General features: G+C 46.7%; 1 protein-coding gene across 9 annotated transcripts in view; it reads right to left on the reverse strand.

Annotated features, from left to right (window-relative positions):
* The window catches only part of ANKRD6 (ankyrin repeat domain 6), a 182,501-nt gene that overhangs the window by 18,390 nt on the left and 141,109 nt on the right, over positions 1 to 23,002 (reverse strand). For 3 of the 9 annotated variants that reach the window (XM_061427820.1, XM_061427823.1, XM_061427819.1), the window contains exons 3-9: positions 19,126 to 19,224; positions 11,736 to 11,834; positions 10,490 to 10,588; positions 6,492 to 6,590; positions 4,661 to 4,759; positions 2,208 to 2,306; positions 1,743 to 1,820 (exon numbers count right to left, since the gene is read on the reverse strand). In XM_061427820.1, coding sequence (XP_061283804.1) covers positions 1,743 to 1,820; positions 2,208 to 2,306; positions 4,661 to 4,759; positions 6,492 to 6,590; positions 10,490 to 10,588; positions 11,736 to 11,834; positions 19,126 to 19,224 — 672 coding nt within the window. Of the gene's footprint in view, positions 1 to 1,742; positions 1,821 to 2,207; positions 2,307 to 4,660; positions 4,760 to 6,491; positions 6,591 to 10,489; positions 10,589 to 11,735; positions 11,835 to 16,591; positions 16,931 to 19,125; positions 19,225 to 23,002 lie in introns of those variants that run through there. The other 6 variants (XM_061427822.1, XM_061427817.1, XM_061427821.1 and 3 more) reach the window with 5 other exon arrangements.

Here is a 23,002-nt window from a genome sequence, read left to right on the forward strand (position 1 = left end):
TTTTTCTGAAGGATCATCCAACTCACACCTTTCAGGGGCTCTGTGGATCTCCAGAGCCCACTGAAAAGGACTTACTCCATGGGCAAGAGGGTGATCGATTCTGTAAGAGATAAAATCTTAACTACTTCCAGAAACTGCTAGTTACATCAGGTGTGTTTTTAACACATAGATGGAATCAAGGCCACCCAGAACCCGAGGTTGGCTGGGCCTGGGCAACACCTGGGGTCCAGGCTGTCCCTTTGGCTCCTCAAGACTTTGCCTTCTTGCAGCATTAGCCAGAAAAAGGTGGAAAACCAATCACTGTTTGATGTAAAGGAACAGAGTAGCTCCAACTGGGAAGTAACCAAAATGTCTAACATTAAGGAAATGGTTTAATACTGGTTAGCAACCAGAAAAGAATATTATGCTTCCATTATGATAAATAATTGTGAAGACTGCAGAACAGTTTCCTATCATAGATAGGATAAAGAGGAGAATACAAAGGTGGATATACATAGTAGGCACAGCTATATAAACATTATGTATCTGTGGAAGGTAATATAAACAAAGCTATTTCAGGGTGCTGAAATCATAAATAGCTTATAAATTATCATGATTAAATTTCAGACTTAGATCATTTCAACTTTAAATATCAGTCATCTATTAAAATTGAATGATGGCCAATATACCATCAGTTCAGTTCAGTCGCTCCGTCGTGTCTGACTTTGCGAACCCATAAATTGCAGCACGCCAGGCCTCCCTGTCCATCACCAACTCCCAGAGTTCACTCAGACTCACGTCCATCGAGTCAGTGATGCCATCCAGCCATCTCATCCTCTGTCGTCCTCTTATCCTCTTGCCCCCAATCCCTCCCAGCATCAGAGTCTTTTCCAATGAGTCACCTCTTTGCATGAGTTGGCCCAAGTACTGGAGTTTCAGCCTTAGCATCATTCCTTCCAAAGAAATCTCAGGGCTGATCAGAATGGACTGTTTGGATCTCCTTGCAGTCCAAGGGACTCTCAAGAGTCTTCTCCAACACCACAGTTCAAAAGCATCAATTCTTCAGCGCTTGGCTTTCTTCACAGTCCAACTCTCACATCCATACATCATGCAATACTTAATTAAAAGGAGTACAACTGTACTGTACCCAACTGCCTCTAGTAGACAGATACGGCTGCCCAGACAGATGCCCATTCCCACCTTTCTCTGGGAAATCCCCTTGTAACCACGTGGTCAAACAGACACGACCATCTCCCTAAAGCACCTCTGTCCCACATGTTTTGGGCATCTGACCCAAGCTCCCAATCACGACCGACCTTCTCCTATGATGTTTTATTGTTTTCATTTTTTGGCTGCACTGCACACCTTATTGGACCTTTGTTTCCCTACCAAGGATCAAACCCACATGTCCTGCACTGGAAGCACAGAGTCTTAACCACTGGAACGCCAGGGAAGTCTCTCCTACATTTTAAACTGGTACTCTTCCCTGGCTGGGCAATTATGATCCAGGAAACTGGTTGTGACAATGATCCAGCCACAAAGAGGAAACGATGCCGTGTATGAAAACAGCCTGCTGGGCCTGAAGTCTCTGGTTCCAGTTTCCTGGAGGCTCATGTGGATTCCTATGTGTCTACTACCTGCTCAGGAAACCCATCAGTCCCTAAGGTGGTTTGATCTGGCTTCAGTAGATAGCAACCCAAGGAATCCCAACAACTCTGCAGCCCCCACATAATCAATACAAGGGAAAATGCAGCAGATCCTACCTGGGGCGCTTTAGTGAGGAGGAGAGCAACTTCCGGATTATTGTGGTAGCGGGCAGTCTCCAGCGGAGTCCGGCCTGCCTAAGGAAAGGCACAGGGAAGACCAGTGAGTACAGGACTCCAGCCGGGGACACGCATAAGCCAGCCGGGACAGTCACTTTCGGCAACATCTACTTGCCAGTTTACTTAGACACCCCTGACCCTTTTCATGTCAGGACGTGCTCACTGAACTGTCTGAAGATGGGCCCTCGGGGTTTGTAACCCACGGGGCTGCTGAGAGTAGGGGTCCCCTCGAGCCCACCCCCTCGGGCCTCAGAGGTCGTGGGGTCGGCACGCTGCAGCTCTTCCAGAGCGAGGCTGGGCGAGGCTGTGTGCTCTGAGTTTACAGGAGGTGAGGTGGCCACAACACACCCTGACCCTGAAAGGAGTGGGAACGGCTTTAGAAACCGTGGCTGCAACTCCACTTACATTATTGACGATGGTCCCATCTGCTCCAGCTTCCAGCAAGATTTTAACCACCTTCTTGTGATTTAGGGCAGCAGCAATATGAAGTGCCGTGTCTCCAGCCTGGAATCCATCAGAAGAAAGCCTGCTAAACCCCATGGGATCGTGGCCCACAGCCCTCCAGCTTTTTATCCCATGACTTGGTGGTGGCTTTTCAAAGTTAAACTAAAATTTGCCTTAGACTGACAAGTGGCCCTTGGCTAAAGCGTTATGTGGTTCTTTTTATTATTTCTTTAAAATATTTCTTTTAACTCATACTTTATTTTTAAAATTATTTTACTGAAGTATAATTGATTTATAATGTATTAATTTCTACCATATAAGAATGTAATGTTATATACATTTTTATGTCCTTTTCTATTATGGTTTATCACAGGATATTGAATATAGTTTCCTGTGCTATAGAGTAGGATCTTGTTGTTTAAATGTGGTTCTTTTTTAAAAGAGATCTTGGGAACTGAATGAACTACACACAAATACCACATTCCTTTCTGAGTGGGATGCCAGAAATGATAGGACAGGATTAAGTGCAGGGGGACAAAGCAATGCTGGGCCTGGGATGTTGGGAATGGTAGGCCCTGACCTTACACAGAGGCAGGATCTCAGCCACGTATTTTAAATATTCCTTTTAACTCATAGTTTTTAAAATTTTTACTTAAAAGGTAGCTCTGGACCCTGTCTGTCTGCCCTGGCAGGGGATGGGCAGAGAACCCCTTGGTTTCTGAGCTAGAATAAGCAGGAGCTTCTAAGGTAGCTACTTCTACAGGCCCCAGAGTAATAGCCCAACCCTGCAGCCACCCTTAGGGATGTGAAAGGGCCACTGGGATCATCCTACAGGCCAGGGAGTTTTCTGTTTGGGTGGAGTCACTGAAGATAGCGCTCATTTAACACCAGCTGTTTTCAACTCCTTACCAAATTTAGCCAATAATTTATTTTTTACAAAAAACATTTCAGACAATCAAAGAAGGATATGAACAGATGCAGCTTGGTGGGCTAATTCCAAATGCAAATGTTGGTTTTAATTCCCAAACCAGATGACATAAATAAGTTAGATGCATACAGAAGTGAAATCACTCATTCATTCATTCCTGGCAGGTGATCAAGTATGAAAATCCAGCCGTTCTCAGGCCTCCTTCCCTGGTGAGTAGACAGGGAAAGTGTTCATTTCATTCCTGAGTCACCTAGTTGTATGTTAGGGGAAGTTCTGGAGCTGTGGTTTCCAGTCTCCGCTGCTCACTGGAATCAGCTGGGAAGCTTTATAAACTACTGACGCCAGAGTCCCACCCAGACATTGACTTAAGTGGCCTGGAGCATGGATAGGGCTGATTTTTCAAAGCTCCCAGGTGATTGAAATGCGCCTCCCAGGTTGAGAAGCACCAGCTGGTGAGGGTTGTGTTGGGGGTAATCTGACAAGCTAGAGTCCATGGGGAGACTATAGAATGACAGACTTCAGCTATTAGGTCAGTGGTTCTCCATCCTGTCTGCACACTCAGGCATGGGATTTTCCAGGCAAGAACACTGGAGTCAGTTGCCATTTCCTTCTCTGGGGGAACTTCCTGACCCAGGGATTGAACCCTGGTCTCCTATATTGCAAGAAACCTCCTGCACTGCAGGCAGATTCTTTACTGACAGTCACCAGGGAAGCCCTCACTTAGACCAGGAGCTTTAAAAAAATACTGTTATCCTGGACCTCAGCCCCAGACGTTCTGGTCATTTACGTTGGGGTGGGATTCAGGAATGGTATATTTAAATTCCCTTTTGATCCCAATATGCAGCCAGGGTCAGTAATCACCATTATAGGGTATTTTAAATCTGAATCATGATCTAATTTTTTAAATTTCAGACTTATGCACCCAAACTCAGAAAAGCCAAACAATGCATCAGTTAGGCATAGGTTTCAATAAATAACAAGACAACTTTTAAAAATCCAAATGACTATTGAAAAATCACATTTCCACAGAACACTGTAATAACCACAGCTGTATTTCAGAACCCCACTGCACAGTGTAGACACTGCCCACGCACCGAGCTTTACAGAAACAAGAGACGCCATCAGCTCAGCTCACATAAAGGTGGCGGTGCAAGGAACAGAAATCATGACGCCGAAAGCCCCTGCTTACTTACCAAGCCACTCTTCCTTGTGGGTTTCATTTTTAAAAACCATACTAACAACAAAACCCACCCCCAGGATTTCCAAAAATGTTCACTACACAAATGTGGTGATACGCACTGGAATGACAGAGCACGCTTTCTCCAGAACGCCAGATAAACCAGGGCCACAGGGAATCTGTGGTTCCTTCGAAGGCCAGCACTGGCCAAGTCCCATACCGGGAGCCGGCACCACCTCCCAGCAACCTCTGTCCCCGCTGGCGCTAGTGCACCTGCCTGAGAACCACGGGGAGAACACATGCACTGACCTGGTTCTTTTCATGGACAGAACAGAAAGCACTGAGGAGGAGCTTAATGATGGACAAGTGATTATAGCGTGCGGCAACGTGCAAACAGGTGTCGCCTGCCTGCGGACAGAAATCAAACTCTAAGCACGGTCTGAGCGGTTACAAAACAAAACAAAAATTAAAAGAAAACTATCATTTAAAAGCTAGCAGACTAGCATATATTCCTCACAGGGCAATGGCCTGAATGACAAGCATCTCCTTTATCATAGGTGCTCACTCCACGACTTGCAGCCCTTTCCTGTGTGCAGCTCTCTTTCCCACCACGCAGACTGTCTCAGGTTTCAGGTCCTGGATGCCTGCTGCCCAAGAGACCTTCGCCAAAACTAAGAGAGGCTCTGCCTAGCAGGCACTTCCTAAGACTCCACTGACCCCTGCCTCTCCTACAACCCAAAGGCTCTGGATTACACTGCCTAAGATTGATAGCATTGCTTTGGAAATGAGACTTTCCCCATCACAGATCCATCGTGGCTGAATGGACTAAGAAAGTGGGATGAGTTGCTGGATTTTAAGATTACGCGCTCTAAAAAAATTCAAGTGCATCCCATTCTAGCAGTACCCCAGGATCCCATGGGGAGCAATGCAGTCTAGGGAGCTGGTGAGGAAGCAATCACTGGGCATAAAAAAGGACATTCAGAAAAATTCAGGAGCAGGGTCTTCCTTGGTGGTCCCAGGCCAAACTGCTCCCAGAGAGAAAACAAGAGAACTGGAGACAATATTGTGACGTTTTGCGGCGCTCCCCTGACTTCTCATTTGAGCTCTAGTTCTGTCTAGAGATGGTGACACTTCAGCACAACCTTCTCCTCTGGACTAAGAGGGAACCAAGCTCAAAGCTGAAGCTCAGAGCATTCTCAGGACCACTTTAGATAAAAGGCTGCCCCCAGTCAGGAAACCCCAGCTAAAAGTCCTTTTTTTTTTTTTGGCCACTGTGCACAGCCTGTAGGACTTGGTTCCCCAACCAGGGGTCAAATCCGTGCCTCCTGCAGTGGAAGCACAGAGTCCTAACCACTGGACCACCAGGGAAGGCGTCCAGCCAAAGTCATTTTTGAGAGAAGCCTCAGATTCTCTTGCCACGTGGCACAGGCTTCATGAAGGAAATGCAGTGTCTGTGGAGGGAAGGGGTATGCCCGTGGGACCTTTCAGGTCAGGAACGTCCAAGAACTACTGATCATCAGTTCATCCCAAGGATGCCTCAGGGACAGATTTGTAGATGCTGGGCATGGAGCATCAGACAGCCTCGCCAGTACAGCATCAGCCGGTATTTACTAAGAGTGCAACACTGTGTGGGCGGAGGCTTCCTGAAAACAATTACTCATTCTTAGACCCGCTTGCTAGACACCTGCTGTACAAAATGATAAAACAGACTGAGAGGCTGAGGAGCAAGGGGCGAGCATGGGAGAAAAATCAGTGTTTCCGAGTGTTGATTTCTCTTCTCATTCCCCTAATGCAGAGGTCCCCAACCTCTGGGCCACGGACTGGTACCTCTTGTCAGATCAGCGGTGGCATTAAAGTGCATAATAAATCTAATGCACTTGAATCATCCCCAAACCATCCCCCAACCCTGCCCCCATCCGTGAAAAGATTGTCTTCCATGAAACCTGTCGCTTGAGCCTAAAAGACTGGGGACTGCTGCAAAAGGATCCTTTAGGAATTAGCAACAAATGAATACTTTCTTGATAGTCCCCAAACCCCTTTTATTAACAAATTTTCGTTTTCTACACATGAATACTCTAGTATGCTTTCATAATACAGGCAACGGAAGAGAGTGCAAGAGATGCTATTTTTGTTCACCCACGTTATTTTTGAGGTCGGCGCGGGAGCCGCCCAGCAGAAGGACACGGGTGCTCTGGGCATGGCTGTTCTGGCAGGCCAGGTGCAGAGCCGTGTTCCCCGCCTGGGAGAGAGGCAAACAGAGGGGGGCACATGTTAGCAACACCTTCAGCAGACCGGGCACACTTGCAGGGGGCCAAGACTTACAGGAGAGTCACTGTTTACGCTCTCTGCTTTCTGCTCGGTGGACCCAGCTGGGGTGCTTCAGAAGCAAGAACATGTAACTGGGAATCCATACCAGCAGAAGAGTCACATGGGTCATAAAACCTTGGTTCCGAGCCCTGGCTCTGCCACTTACTGCTTGCAAACTACTGGGGAATGCTCTTAATAAGCACCACTGTGAATTCCTCACCTGTAAAGTGGAGCATGACCCCTATGTGCTGAGACAATAAGGGTTGATTCGGAGTGCTGAGGAGACCATCTTCTTCATGGCAGAGTGCCGGGCACACGCACAAGGCTGTTCCTTTTAGTTATAAGAGGAACACAGAACAACTGTGGACAGCCTACCAATGGAGGTAAAACAGGCCAATTCCAGCAGGCTACAGTAACAGATTTAATTTGCAAGCCTCTTCCAAATCTTGGGTTTTCCTTGAAATATCAAAATTTAAACTCTGGGCAAGGTACCCACACAACATGCAATACAACCGCATCTATCACTTCCCACAGATAGAGACCCTCTTGCTTTTGGGAGTCTACCTTCAAGGTCAAATGGCAACCAAAGGTCAGGATCACATACACAGCAATCTTGCAGAAAGACTTCATTGACAAGAAGAGAACTTTCTGAAACTAGGGGAATAAGGCCTGCAAGGCTGCTGATAACCCCTAGGAAAGTGACAAGAAAAGCAGGCAACATGATTCGGTGCAAGGATTCAGAAGATTAAACACATAAGCTCTGTGTTTGTTCTGCTGAGCGTAAAAGCTGGGTCAGGCCTGCAGTTGTGGGCTCAGAGCTGTCAGCCTGTTTATGGCTTTTCCCTGGCCCAGTTAACTCCTCTTTGGATCATACGGCACTGTCTGCCCAGACTCAAGGATGGTTTATATTCCTTACCTTTGAAAAGAAGAATGGGTTTTTAAAAATAGAGGAAAGCTGTGTGCTGCAGGGCCACTTACCATCCTTCTCACGACCTTAGCTCTAACCAACCTGGGCAGGGTCTTTCTTTCCTCACTGCTACCTCCAGGAACTTGGTGAGTTCTGAGCCTGAGAGTTGAGTGAGTTTGTTGGTTATCAAGCCTCAGGTGCAGGCTGGACTCAACTGGGGGACCCTTTCAACAGACCAGTGCACGGATGCAACGCAATGTCCCTGCCCCAGGGGGTGGGGCCAGGCTGTTCATGTGTAGGTGCTGAAAGGTCTGCATTCTGGGATGCATCCCTTCCCTGCTGCTAAGTCACATCAGTTGTGTCCGACTCTGTGTGACCCCATGGATGGCAGCCTACCAGGCTCCCCCGTCCCTGGGATTCTCCAGGCAAGAACACTGGAGTGGGTTGCCATTTCCTTCTCCATTGCATGAAAGTGAAAAGTGAAAGTGAAGTCGCTCAGTCATGTCCGACTCTTAGTGACCCCATGGACTGCAGCCTACCAGGCTTCTCCATCCATGAGATTTTCCAGGCAAGAGTACTGGAGTGGGGTGCCATTCCCTTCCCTAACTCTAGGCAAAACCAGGACAGCTGGTCACCCCAGGCCTGTCATCGTGTGGGTTTGGTTTTCTCCCCTCTTCTCCCCCCTGCTTTTTTAAAACCTTCCAGGAGATTTTAAAGTGCAGCCAGACAGAGAAGCACTGCTAGCTTCGTCCTCCAAAACAAAGGGTCTGCCCACATTTTAAACACTCCATTCCCTGGCAGGGCTCAGGGCTCAGCTTAGTGTAACTCTCAGTACACTTAGAGAAGGTTTCCTCAAAGCTGTTGGCATCCTGGGAGTCACTTAAATATATGTTGAAAAAAATATATGTTAAATATATGTTGAAAAGAAATCTGATAGCTGTACAAATAAAATTTACTTTTGTCAATAAGAAAATATCGATCATGCTGAAAAGCATTTGGAGGAAGAAAATGAAAATACATGGGTTAGAATACAGATTATGGTATATCCACACAGTGGAGCATTACTCAGTGATCAAAAGGAATGCACTAATCATACATGTAATAACATGGAAGGTACTCCAAACCAATGTGTAAAATGAAAGTGGACACAAAAGGCTGCAATGTCAAACCTGAAATTTAAAAAGCTGACCTGCTGTATACATAGCAGGCATTTTCCCACCCTGAGTAATGAGTACTGATTTCTAGACAGGGGCTGCTGTACTTGGCTGAGTAAGGACCTTTCTTATGCGATGGAATATTATCCAACCTTTAAAAAGAAAGAAATCCTGTCACTTGCAACAATATGGATGAACCTAGAGGGTGATACACCAAGTGAAATAAGTTAGACAGAAAGACAAATACTCTAGCATCTCACTTCTATGTGAAGTCTGGGGGGGAAGAAAAAGATGGACTTGTAGAAACAGAGAGTAGAAAAGTGGCTGCCAGAAGCTGGAGTGAGAGGTGCAGGGGGATAAAGAGAGGTTGGTAAAAGAGTGTAAACTTCCAGCTGTAAGATGAACAAGGTCTGTGAATCTAACATGTAACATGGGGACTACAGCTGATAACGTGTGGTTCTACAGCTGTGTCTGTAGTCTACAGACTACAGCTGATAACACTGTCTTGTATAATTGAAATTTGCTAATTGTAGAACTTAAATGTTCTCTCACACAGACACAAAAAGGTAAATAAATGGGGGTGATCAATGTGTTCATTAACCCTTGGGAGCTATCAAATCATGACATTGTAGACTTTATAATCTTATAATTTTATTTGTGGGGGAAAAAGAAAAAAAGAGAAGGACCTTCTAGAGGCTTCCTAGAGTTTGAGGCTGGTGAGCATGTAAGTCCCTCTCCTGGGACGACACCTCACCGGTGTGGCTCTATCTAGAGAGAGAACTCGTGGCTCCCTACACAATTTGGGGGTGGGCCCTTCAGGGGACAGGTGGCAGTGTGGTGAAGTGGATCCAGCTGGGATAATTCACAGCCCTAATTATGTCACAAACAAATCACATGTCTTATAAGACTCAGGTGAGGCCCCCCATCCGTTAACTGGGAACCACCTACTTCGAGTTGGTATAAACTTACCAACTCCTGTTCTAGACTATATCCCACCTGGAAGAAATGGAGAACCACCAGTCCTCTAGGCAGTGAGCCAGGCTTTTACTGGAAATGCCACAATGCAGGGCCGGCTGCTTCCCGGAAGCCCTCGACCCACGAGGGAACCACGGGAAAACATCTCACCAGTCAGCACAGCACAGAGCTGTGTGCAGTCCCGGGAGCTGGAGAAACCCAGCCACCCGACGGGCAGGTCCCCACCCTGAGGGTCAATGGGCAGAAAAGAAACCGGATAACCCTAAGGGAGGCGGTGAGGGAAGAAATGGTGGGCCCACCCTGCAAGCCCGGGAGGCACACGCCAAAGTCACCCAGAGAGACGACAACAGAGGCTGAGGCTGCTCTGGGGAAGCCCAAGACAGCGACAGGTGAGGAGCTTTCTGGAAAGTTCCTGAGGAGAGGAGCAGGATGCGTAAGGGACAAGACAGATCAGTCAGTCCGTTGTGAGGCTTTGGGGCTGATCCAGGGACATAGCAGGGAAAAACAGGGAGGGAAGTGGAGGGTGACAGAGGACAGCAAGGGAGAGGAGATGCTGTGGTCCTTTTCTGCCCCCTCAGGACGGGGCTGGCTCCCATGACCACAGTCTCATGGACCTACGGGAAAGCAGGGAGAACTGCAGCCCTCATGGGAGCACTCCAGCTCCAAGCTTTCAGATGCACCAGGATCCAAGGCCCAGAGCCCTAGTTCTGCTCGGCAAGAGGAAGATCCCTTAAAGAAGGCAGGCTGGGCTGTCTTCATTGTGACCAAGGGGGTCTCACACCTGCCGGGCCTCACCTTGTTCTTGGCAAGCACGTTGGCTCCAGCTTTAACGAGCAGCTTGGCCGACTGGCTGAAACCGTGCCAGGATGCTTCGTGCAGGGCCGTGTTCCCGTCCTGGGGGACACACAGGAGAGAAAGCCCCATCACCCAAGCCTGATCCATCTGCTCACCATCAGCACAGCACAGGTTATTTTAAGGCCCACACAGGGGCCTCTCTTGGCTGGGGTTTCTCACCTAAACCACAGAACCCAAGGAGTGATCGGAGTGGCAGTTTATTCATTCTCCCAGAATGGTACCTAACAATGGTACCACTCCGGACGCACTCTAGCTTTATGATGCACAGTGGGTGACTTAAGGCATTAGGGCTTAAGTCTCTCTGGGAACTGGGGTGCTGAGAAAGGCTCCCACGCACCGCTCATGCTGAACAGAAAGCCGCACTGGGAGGCGTGGTGTCTCTCCCCCACCCACCTACACTGCCCCAGGGGCTGCCCTGCTCCACTCCTGGCCCCAGAAAGAACCCTGCAAAGATCAGGCAGATGGCGAGTCTGGCTTCAGAAGCTCCAGGGGCCCACAGGTGGACAAGTGGATTCCACAGCTTTTTTCTTTCTCCAAATCTGATCTCTCGAAGGTTAATCCAGAAGCCTCAGGGCCCCAAACAAATGAGCAGGCACCAAGGACAGTGATTTGTAAATATGGCAAAAAAAAAAAAAAGGGCAGTGTTCTGTAAATACGGTAAACAGGTGTCCTCCATAGGTGACTTTTAAATAAAAATCAACCAATTCCACAGATCTTGTGTTTGCTTAACTTACTATTAAAAAAAGAAACATCAAGCACAGTGAATTGAGTGGGGTGGGACCTAGGGTGAGGGAAAGGGAAGCACAGAGAAGAGGCAGCAATGCCCTCCCAGCTGTTTCAGACCATTATCTTTTTTTTCTTTCCAAAGAAACACAGTCTGGGGGCTTCCACTCAGACTCTCTGGATGTGGAGTCCCCCATCCAGGCCTCCACAGCTCATTACTTCTGGACTTGTCTTATTCACCGTTTATATTTCTGCGGTTGTTCACTGCTGCCACAGAAAAGAGGGAAGGGCTTTTGTAAACGTTTAGTTTGCTGGGAGATCAAATACTCTTTCAGAGGAACTCCGGGCTGATTTCCTCATGTTGAATCATGAGCGATAAGACTCAGGAATGACAATGTCTCACGCAATAGGAAATCCCCAGAGCGCGTTCTCAGGCTGACGCGTGCCCCCCTTCCCTGCTCACCTTGTCCTGTCGGTCCAGAGCACAGCCCTCCTGGATGAGCGCCGCAATGACCTCGGTGTTCCCCACCACCGTGGCCCGGTGCAAGGCAGTCTGGTCCCCCTGCAGGCAGTGGGAAGGCAGGGACGGCGGTCAGCACTCGCCAGCCCCCCACCACTTGCTCCCCTGCTTCACCATTCAGTCACCGAGGGCCAGCTGGACTCAGTGACCTAGTCAACAGACGGTGCATGCCGGCAAGAACAGCTATGTTCACAAACTCAGTGGTAACCTTCAGCCTACCGCAGAGCAACCCTGGGCCACAGCTGACCTCTGGATGAGGGTCAGGCTCTTACCCGCCACCCCAGGGGATGGCAACGGGACTGTCACAACTGTGACGAGCGGGTCTGAAAGTCAGACTGTGGGCTGTGCAAGGTAACCAGCAATGCCTGGAATCTTTACTCTCTGCTGAGTCCTCTCGTACCCCAGCGTCAGAGGACTCACTAGCCTACTCTGTCACTCAGCAGCACTCAGGACCCACAAGTGGGTGGACTCCTTGATTGGCCCTGGCCTAGAGCAAACAACACAGGGGGATACGCCAGGACATCTGAGGAGGGACTCAGGGACTCAGGCTGTCACTGCACATCTCTAAGGCTCTTCCAACATCCCATGACAGCATCTTCACTGTTGGGGCTGCATCTGACCCCTTTCTCTGTGATCAGATTCCTGGGATGGCTGGCCTTCTCTTTCTTTGTCAGGGTGCCAAAGGGAAGCTGACTCCCCCTAACTGCAGTTGAGAGGACTAATATCCTAGAGGTAAGACAGTGAAGTCCGTAGCAAGAGATAGTCCTGAAGTCTCCAAGAATACATGTTATCTCTGACAGGCACTCAGGAAATCAAGTCCAGCCTGGGGTATAAGCTTGAACGGGGAGATGGGTGAATGGTGTGGAAAATTCCTGGTGGGACGCAAGGGGAGTGGGGCAAGGGTGTCAGGAGATGTGTGCTGTGCAAGCCTTGGGGGACACCTGTCACCTCGCTGGACTTCAAGTTCTTCCTCTGTGAAAGCAGGCAAGGTCCCTCCCTTCCCTTCTTGGGGTCTATGATCTGGGTGGCAAGAGTTTTGCATGAACAATTTTCTGGTGGAACCTAGGAGGGGCAAAGGACATGCCCCAGGGCACTCCTGCTTCTTAGCCCAAGAGAGGAGAGACCAACTAGAACACGGAGGCTTTTTAAAGAGGGCTGCACTGCTACCTATAAATAGCCTTCATCAAATACTGATTCTACTTATATCCCTGGGATCTGTAACAAATGACAATGCACTTTAAAAGCACTTAATCTGAAAAAAAAGTTCTGGAGAGAGACCATGGTGATGTTTGCATAACAATGCGAACGTACTTAATGCCAAAGAACTGTGCCCTTAAAAATGGTTAAAATGGTCAATTTTATGTTATGTATAGTTCATCACAATAAAAAGCACTTACTCCTACTTAAAAACCAAATTCACATTCTTAAAATTAAAAAAAAAAAACACTTCCTTTAAAAATTCATGAGGGGAAATATTTATTTTCCTCTTTAAACTTTTTAATTCTTTTCAATTTTTTACATGTATAATTTCTAGCATCAAAAAATGGCTATTTATTAAATGTCTAAGCCGTATTGATATACCAGGAACGGGATGGGACTGTCCACGTCTCAGAAGCTTTTCTTTCTCTTCATTCTGTAGAATCTAAGAGCTTTCTTCCTAGTTAGGTCAGGAGGGTAGAGGTAATCATTACCATGATTCCATCCACTGTCCGAGCCTTCTGTCATCAGCCCTCCCCTCAGCATCCTATGCTGTGATTCCCATTACAAAGTAGGCTTAGCCTTGCTTTTCTTCTCACTCACCTGTCCAAGACCACTTACTCAAAGAGGACCCTTTCTATGTGCCATGTCGTCAAAAGAATACGGCCACTGGATCAGTGGTTAGAGGCTGTGGGCAAAGCCATTACATATCTTCCTCAGACAACTTAGGAAGTGTTTCCAGATGAGGTGTACTTAAGGCCCAAACAGATAATCATGAAAAACTGCCCAGTCTCATTTTTTTTTTTAATTAATTAATTTGGGGGCAGTGCCGAGTCTTTGCTGTTGCGAGGGCTTTTCTCTAGTTGTGGCGTGCAGGCTTCAGTAGCTGCAACTCCCGGGCTCCAGAGCACAGGCTTATTTGCTCCATGGCATGTGGGATCTTCCTGGACCAGGGATCGAATCTGTGTCTCCTGTACACTGGCAGGTAGATTCTTTACCACTGAGCCACCGGGAAAGCCCCAGTCTCAATTTTTGAAAACTTCTGTAAGAATCTTCAAGACTGCGTGTTTCCCTATCAGCGTCATGATGGGTTTTCCCAAAATGGACCTCAAGTGTAATTTATTGTTATTGACCTGATGAGAAAGGAGGTGCCCTGTTCTCAGCCACAAAGGTGAGGCTGCAGCCCCCTTCTTCAGAGTAAACTCCGACTTGGTCAGATTTCTAGTTGCTAGAGGCCTTTAACCATTCCTACACACTGCGGGTGCACTAACCTGCACTCCTTGGCCCAATTAGAACAACCCTTTTACGTAACCAAACGTAACCATTTTGTTGTTCATAAAGCGTGGGTCGTGTTGGCGGCCTGGCTTCAGATCAAATGTTTTACTGTGCTTCATGGGCTGCCACTAAATCATGAGCTGAGGCAACTTTGAAGCCAGAACACCACTGTGATTTATTACTTGCTTTTAGCATGAATCTCCTGTACTTGCTTCTGTGGGGATAATTTTCCTTTGTGAAACTCTAACTCAACATAGGAAGTTAAATCTCAATTCTAGTTCGGCCCTTAACAGTAGATTTCCAGATGGATGAACAGGACTCGGGAGACCTGGTGGCCCGGGCGAGGCTGCGGTGGGAGCCCCGTGGTCCTCGTGTGCCTGGCACAGGTGTCTCCGGCGGGCCCCTTCTCCCAGGCCTGCCCATCTCCAGGACACGGCCGCCCCTCCATCTTCACGCTTCTCAGTCAAAGACATGCTCAGAGCCCGGGTCCTTGTCTCATCCGTCGGATATACAGGACAGTGAGGGCCAGAGCCAGCCACTCCCCACCCTGCAAGGCCCTCAAGAGGGACCATGAGCTTGGCTCACATGAGGTGGGGTGGTTCTGGGTTTCTCTGGCACATAAAAACCAGCCACCCTGAGAGACAGGAATACGTCAGTCAAGGGCCACCTCGGGCTGTCTCGGACCTACTCTTCCCCAGAACGTGACATAAATGAACAGCTAAGACCCTTTACTGCAACAGGGTCAGTGACCGGCGAATCAATTCCTCCTCCTATAAAACTAAAACTTCCTTTGGAAATAAAAGTATTATTTCAAAAGTATACTTTCTACACAACAGAAAGAGACTCACAGACCTAGGGAATGAACTTGTGGTTGCCAGCGGGGGAAGGACGGGAGGAAGGGATAGTTAGGGAGCTGGGATGGACATGTACACACTGCTCTATTTTAAATGGATAACCAACAAGGACCTACTGTGTAGCACAGGGAACTCAGCTCAATGTCATGTGGCAGCCTGGAAGGGAGGGGAGTTTGGGGGAGAATGGATACATGTGTATCTATGGCTGAGTCCCTTCACTCTTCACCTGAAACTACCACATTGTTAATTGGCTAAACCCCAATACAAAATAAAAAAGTTAAAAAATAAATTAAAAGGAAGTAAGTATACTTTTCAAATACTGAAACAAAATGTGCCTCTATACATACTTATTGACAGACCTAAGCAGCAACTTAGACATAATCTTTATTTCTCTATGATTTAAAGATCAACCATGAAATTCTGGAGAAAAAAAAAAAAGCTGGGAGAAGTTTGGCACCTTCAACAGCATTTATTCATTATCTATTCAGTGAATATTTACTGACTCTCTACTACACTCCAAGCACTGTGGCATCTAATTCTCTCATTTTATTGATTAAAAAGCCAAGGTCCAGTGCAGTTCAGTGCCTAGCTTAGAATAACCAGCTGATTCAGGGCAGCACAGTTGGGACAGGGGCCTCCCAGGTGGCAAGAGTGGTAAAGAACCCATCTGCCAATGCAGGAGATATAAGAAATGCAGGTTCGATGCCTGGGTTGGGAAGGACCCTGAAGGGAATGGCAACCCACTCCAGTATTCTTGCTTGGCGAATCCCATGGACAGAGGAGCCTGGTGGGCTACAGTCCATAGGGTCGCTAAGAGTTGGACACGACTGAGGAGACAGCACAAATGTACCCACAGTTGAGGCAGAATTCAAATTGTCAAGGCTTTTTGCACTTGCCCCATGCTGTTTATAACCTGTCAAGTCAATTAACCTTAAACAGGTCTTTAAAACAATTAGGTGCTTCTGGGGGATGGGGCTGCCTGTTGATGGCATCATCAAGCTAAGTACTTTAGCCCAGTGCCTTGGCAAGTATAGCACCTGAGAAGTATTTGTTGAATGATTAACTACAAAGCAGCAGAAGAAAAACACTGAAGCTGGAACTTAAAAACCCAGCAAACTTGTAGTTTGGCACTTTGATTTGGAACATGCACATCATGTTCCAGAGTGACTGCAAAGGGACTTGTCTGCAAAGTGCATGAACTGCCAGCTCTCCGTTTTTCTAGGACATTAGTGTGTCTTACGTAGAGATTTTAAAAGGTTTGCAACCACTGAGGTCTAAAACTTGGTCCTCTCCTACATTGTGAAAAAAAGTGAGCCCAGTGTTGGCAGATTCCAAAGCCAAGCTCATAGAAGAAACCCCCTTCATGCAGGGGCGGCCCCTGCCCCTCTTCAGGAGTAATCCCTCCCAGGTGGCACAGGCAGCCATACTGCAAGGAAGCTCAAGACAGGGTAGGTGCATGAAACAACTGCTGACCTCTTTTTCTCTCTCTGATCTTCTGGGGTTCTTCCTAGCCTGTCTTCTCTGGTTTTTCTTATTTTTCTCTTCCTTCGTGCCTTTTCCCGTGGCCACGGGGTCCTGGACTATTTCTGAGGTGGGGGCTGTGTGATTGCTCATTGACCAATCAGAGATGGCGTTAGTGCTCCAATGAGCGTTGACAGGGTTGGCAGGAAGCAAGAGGGAATTTGCTCCTGGAGTTCCATATTCTAAAGAACTGGTTTCCACAGGTTCAAATTCATAATAATCCCACTCCAGGGCACTGGAGGTCATTCTTCAACTAATTCTCAGTCTTTACCATGATACAAAGCACAGTATCTGTAGAACATGAAGTTAGGAGTAAATTCTTCAAAACATTAACATTCTCTATTGTTACCCATCACCCAAGACAGGTAACTTCTGAAATTTTTTTCCCCAATACTTAATCTCCCAGCTTCTTTATTTTCTTTATTATTTTTCGCTCATGCCTCACGGCTTGCAGGATCTTAGTTCCCTGATCAGAGACTGAACCTGGGCCATGGCAGTGAAAGCCCTGAGTCCTCACCACTGGACCACCAGGGGATTCCCATTCCCAGCTTCTTTAAAGACCATCCGTAAGGAGTTTTCTTCCTTGAATTCCTGCATGGGTTTCAAGGCTGATCAACAAGCAGAGTAAATATATAGAAGACACACATGAACCATATTCTGACAAATGCATTACTTCAGAGCTAGTGAGAGTCAAGAAACCTCCACGTCCAGCTGTTTTACACTGTTTCGTTGTTGTGTGTGCACTTTTGTTTTAAACTGAGAAAAACAATATATGCATTGTCTATGGCATGGGAAAGATGCAAAATATATTACTAACTTCAATAAATAAAGAGTACCCCTCTAACAGTAGAGCTGGCTTTCCTTCTGCTGACATGTACGTACCCCTTTGGCTACCCTGTAAGAGCTTCTGACTAGTTTACTTCCTATCTTGCCTGATATAAACAGCAGCAGTTCTGGAAAGTCTGCATGGCTCTTTCTGCAGGAGAACACATGATACCTGGAGCTCAGGACCTGAGACAGGAGTGCTGGGTCGTGATGGGTTAGCACCCTGGTATTACTGCAGCCTTGCCACCAAGGCAGCAAGGGCTTTAATTATGCAGAGAAGAACAGATGCTGCCCAATATATTTGCACCAACAATTCAATGCCCTGCCTTTCCTGTGGTCAGAATCTCTTCCCTCTTCCTGTATTTTTGCTCCTATCATGTAAGGCTAAGATATAATCAGGTATGTTATGATGGCTACAGTGCTGGGAAAGAAAAAAGTGTATTGTGACCTGGGGTAGAAATCAACAGCTTAAAGCTAGATCAGCATCTTTTGAAAATAACATCCTTGATGACTCAACAGGTTCCAAATATAACCAGAAATTTCTGAATGACACTGACAGCCTCCTGCCCATGGATATGACACATTTAGTTATTGCTTTGTGAATGCTGTCCTTCTCAACTTGTGTGTTTGCCAAGTTTTCAGACATTACACTTTGGTGACCCACACTCTAGCCCAACAGAGGGTCTGAACTTTGATAACATTCGGTAAGCACAGTGATTAAAGGTGAATCTGAAAGGAGTTTATGAGTACAAAGTCTCCAAGAGTCTATGTTCCTCATAAAATTCTTACCTCTTCGAGTTCTACTGTACAAATCACAGTCAGAGTTAGAAACTTTTCAAAAAGAGTTTCCAATCAGATTCTCATTAGGACATTTTCCTAATAGCCCACTGGAGAGCAATTTACATAATCTTTCCCACATCCCCTTCTTAGAGAATCTAGCCTGCCCCAAAACCCAACAGGGCTCCCCTACACTACATGACTCCATGCCAGCCACTGCTGATTTACTCAGGAATGGATTTCTGAACCCAAAAGAGCCAAGCAGAATCTCTTTCTAGGTAGTCGGACTGAAGAAACTCAGAAAATGACTCTCAATCATGGCAGAGCACCAGAGTGAATCTTTCTGGAGGCGTCGTTTTTCTCAGATTACACAAGATCAATGTTCTGTTTTTTTCTTTAAATAGGTCCTTTTAAACTAAATGTATACTATGAGAAATCAAGGCAAGAAAAGACAAAAATTTAAGTTTTTAAGCTTCATCTTTTTCTCCAGTGGTAAGTTTGATCAATGACACATTTCCAGCAAGACTTGCCCAAATCTGTGTGTGCGTGCATGCGTGTGTACGTGTGTAGTGTGCTCCTTCATACTGAGACAAGGAAACAGGCGAAACACCCTTCGAGGCCCTGCACTTGAATAATAATAGATAGGAAATAATAATACTCGATAGGAACTATGATGGGAAAACCAAACCACACTTGCTACTGAGAATGGGTCCCAGAGTAGGGCTTCAAGAGGAAGTTCTTCCCACCAAGGTGGAGCTAAAAAGTGCTGGAGAGCAACAACTACTGTCCCTCCCCCACCTCACAGCTAGTTACACGTTGTGGGATTCTATGCAGACAAGCCCGGTTGACAGCCATCCCCCAACAGAATGATGGCTTCTACTCACATCATCCTGGACATCGAGGTCACAGCCAGCCTTCAGCAAGATCTGGACCACAGAAAGATGGCCCTTATTGGCAGCAAGATGCAGGGGCGTCCGGCCATGCTGTTAATGCAGAGCAAACATTGATTTCAGAACGAGGCGTCACAAGAGCAAGGTTTGCACAGCGGTGTTCCTCCCCCGCCTTTTGGCAAGCGATGCTTAGATTTACTCAGAATTCATGTTTGTCTCAGGTAACCTTGGCTATTGGCATTATGAGTTATGAACAAGATATGTTCAAAATGTGAAGATTTCCTTTAGTGCATAATTTCTACTCCTATTCATCCAACAGGCAAGTAGAAAGGTGAGGGCTTTCACGTCTTCTCTGATTTCCCCACTGGTGTGACAGTCAGGGTTGGTGACGTGGCCACAGTGTATCTGATGGGGTAAGAGATGGAAGAGCATCAAAGTGTCAAGCTACTTAGCCCCAGAGATGTCTGGCTAGTAATTCCTCAAAATTGAAACTGCTAGACAAACCATTAAAACAGATTCTCTCCTTTGTAAAACAAATTTAAAAAATTTTAAATTACAAAGTACTTCAACCATTCAAAAATATGAATAATATTTGAAAATGCACATAGCCACCATTAACTTTAAGAGAAAACTAAAGAAACCGGACCCGGGTTCAATCCCTGGGTTGGGAAGATCCCTTGGAAAAGGAAATGGCAACCCACTTCCGTATTCTTGCCTGGGAAATTCTATGGACAGAGGAGCCTGGTGGGCTGCAGTCCATGGGGTGGCAAAGAGTCAGATGCAACTGAGCAACTAACACCTTCACTTTCACCAAGCACTTTAAGAAAAAACTAAAGAAACCATAGCTGTTCCTTGTGAATCCCTCCCATATCTCATTTCCCCTCACCCCCTAGGTAACCAATCAATTTGGAATTTATCGTTCCTTTGCGTGTTACTATACATTACTATATGTTTGTAACCATGCACAATAGATAAAAATTGTTTTGCTTGTCTTCAAACCTTACATAAATGGTATTAAACTAAACAATGTCATTTAGCAATTTTGGGGATCTGACATTCTATTTTTTATTTTAAAAAATATTGTCACATTACTCATTCTGTCACTGGTGAGTTCCAGGCTGTTTCCAGTGGGTGACAGAACACGTGTGCTCCTGTGCACCTGAGTGGGTGGCTTCTCAGCCCTGCTGGTGGGTCATAGAGATGACTGTCCCCTGCCAGGGGCTCCTGAGCTATGACACGGAGGCTCACACCCAGAACAGCACTCTTCAGAGTAAATCAATTCCTATCTCAAAAACTGACCTTGCCAAGCTCCAAATTCTCCAACTTCTAAAAGAGACATTATGCTCCCTTTGCTTTCTCCCTCAGGTTCACTGTGAAGAAATGTTTCCAAACAGCATTTAACCACAGACCCCACCTATACAGAAACACTCCTGGAAGAATAAGGGTTTCATATGGCCTGAGTCCTTTTTTGCATCTCGACAGAGCGTCCCAAAGCCCTTTATTGATATTCTAGCAGGATAAACACATTTGTGTTCTCGACAAGGGCCAGTTTGCCAAGGGTAACTAGCCTTGCAGGAAAACAGAGATAGTAGACAATAAAGGATTTTAATTTCAACCTGTGAAATGCAATCAAAGCATTAGAATGATTCTGGAAAGAAAGAGGTCAGAGCTCACGTTAAAATTAGAATTCTTAATTAAGAAAAAAGTTTCTCCCAAGAAAACAGGCTATAAAAAGCCTTCATAAAAAGGCAGCATTGGAGATAAGATGAAGGCGTGACCTTCCTCAGCTGGCGATTATGTTCTATGCGGGCTGGTTAACCTTGATTCCTCCGACGAACTGTCCACAGCTGATCAGATGAAGCCAAATAGCCTGGTTCCCCTCCCTGGCCTGGCCCCAGGCTCCTCCTACCACGTGTCCTTGTCCAGGACATCCGATCAGAGACCTTCAAAAGTTTCTGGGGCATTCTGAGCAAAGGGAAGCCCATCGCAATTATAAGGAGAAAGATGTGTGCGGTGAGGAAGACTGACAAAATGGCAGGATACAGTGTTTCTGAGCATCTGGAAAGTGCAGACCATGACCAGAGGAGCTGCCCTGAGAGAGGCTGGGAAGGAGGCCACAGGCTGAGGGGTCAATGGGAGTCAGGTCAGGGGAGCCCTGAGGAACATCCTTGTCAGCAACCAGGGATTACTGCGTGGACGCTGAAGCCCAAGGAGGCAAAAGGGATTGTCCAAATGAACACGAATAATCAGAAGGCCAGAGAAGGAAACATGGATGCGGTTTAAAACCAGATCACGTCTGGAGGGTGCTTTAGAAACTATAAGGTGTTAACAGAATGGCCCTGGACTAGAGGCACCTTCCTCATTCAAGGTCAGCAGAGTGCCCTCTCCAAAAAAAGGAAAGGCCAGAGGTGCTGGAGCTCAACGAGCATGGTTCAAATCCCAACTCTGACTAGTAACACCTGGTTGATTTTGTGTTGGCCACTATCCTAAGCCCGTTTACTCATCTGAAATGGGAACAGTCTCCACTAACCACTGAGATAGGATAAGCGAGGCAACACCCAGCATCTATCACAGGTTTCCTTCCCTCTGTCTCAGCCCTCACCCCCAAAGACCCCCAACTGCTGCCCCTCCTCACCTTTGCCTTGGTGAGATCTTGTGAATGGCATAGACATGGGTAAAGAGCTGGATCTCAGGTGTCCTACGTAACCAAGTGGGCCCTCGCTGGAGGGTTGAGCTTCCCACCAGCTAGATCTCATCCATGGCCATTTTTGAAAAACAGTCAAAGGTCTCCAGTCTCCATGTCTCTCTGGAAGGACCTTCTTTACTGGGAACACCCTTCTCCTGTTCCCCAAGAAGAAATGGCCCCAGCTGCCTTCTCCATGCCCACAGCACTTCAGCTCCCCCCAGGAAACCACCAATCCTGTTCTGACTGAACTTCCAACTAGGTCGTGATCTCCCCGTGGGCAGAACTGCACCACAATGAGAAGCCTGGCACTGCAACTCGAGAGTAGCCCCTGCTCACACAACGAGAGAAAGCCTGTGTGCCACAATGAAGAAAAAATAAAATAAAAATAGATAATGACTTCACTAAAAATCTGGAAAACAAAAGCAAATCATCCACGATTCTCCCACCCCATACAATGATTTGTCACTTTTATCCTTACTTTTCCACTGCATCTTTTCTATTGGTGCTTTTGTGGTTACATTCACAAGTCACATGAAACTAGCTTGCTTGTGCATTAATATTATGCCTTAAACCAGTGGTCTTCAAACTTCATAGGACAGCAGAGGCTTGTTAAAGACAGCTATCTGGGCCCCATTAAAGGGTTTCTGATTTTGTAGGTCTGGGGTGGAGACTGACAATTTGTATTTCTAACAAGCTCCTGTAACTAAAGGGCCTCTTGATGAGGGTGAAAGAGGAGAGTGAAAAAGCTAGCTTAAAACTCAACATTCAAAAAAAGAAGACCATGGCATCCGGTCCCATCACTTCATGGCAAATAGATGGGGAAAAAGTGGCAACAGTGGCAGATTTTATTTTCTTGGGTTTCAAAATCACTGCAGATGGTAACTGCAGCCATGAAATTAAAAGACACTTGCTCCTTGGAAGGAAAGCTATGGCCAGCCTAGACAGCATATTAAAAAGCAGACATGACTTTGCTGACAAAGGTCCGTCTAGTCAAAGCTATAGTTTTTCTAGTAGTCATGTATGGATGTTAGAACTGGACCGTAAAGAAGGCTGAAAGTGAAAAAGTCAAAGTGTTAGTCGCTCGGTCATATCTGACTCTTTTGCGACCCCATGGACGGTAGCCCGCCAGTCTCCTCTATTCATGGGATTCTCCAGGCAAGAATACTGGAGTGGGCTGCCATTCCC

Source organism: Bos javanicus, chromosome 9, assembly GCF_032452875.1.
Source record: "Bos javanicus breed banteng chromosome 9, ARS-OSU_banteng_1.0, whole genome shotgun sequence".
In the NCBI taxonomy this organism is placed as follows: Eukaryota; Metazoa; Chordata; class Mammalia; order Artiodactyla; family Bovidae; genus Bos; species Bos javanicus.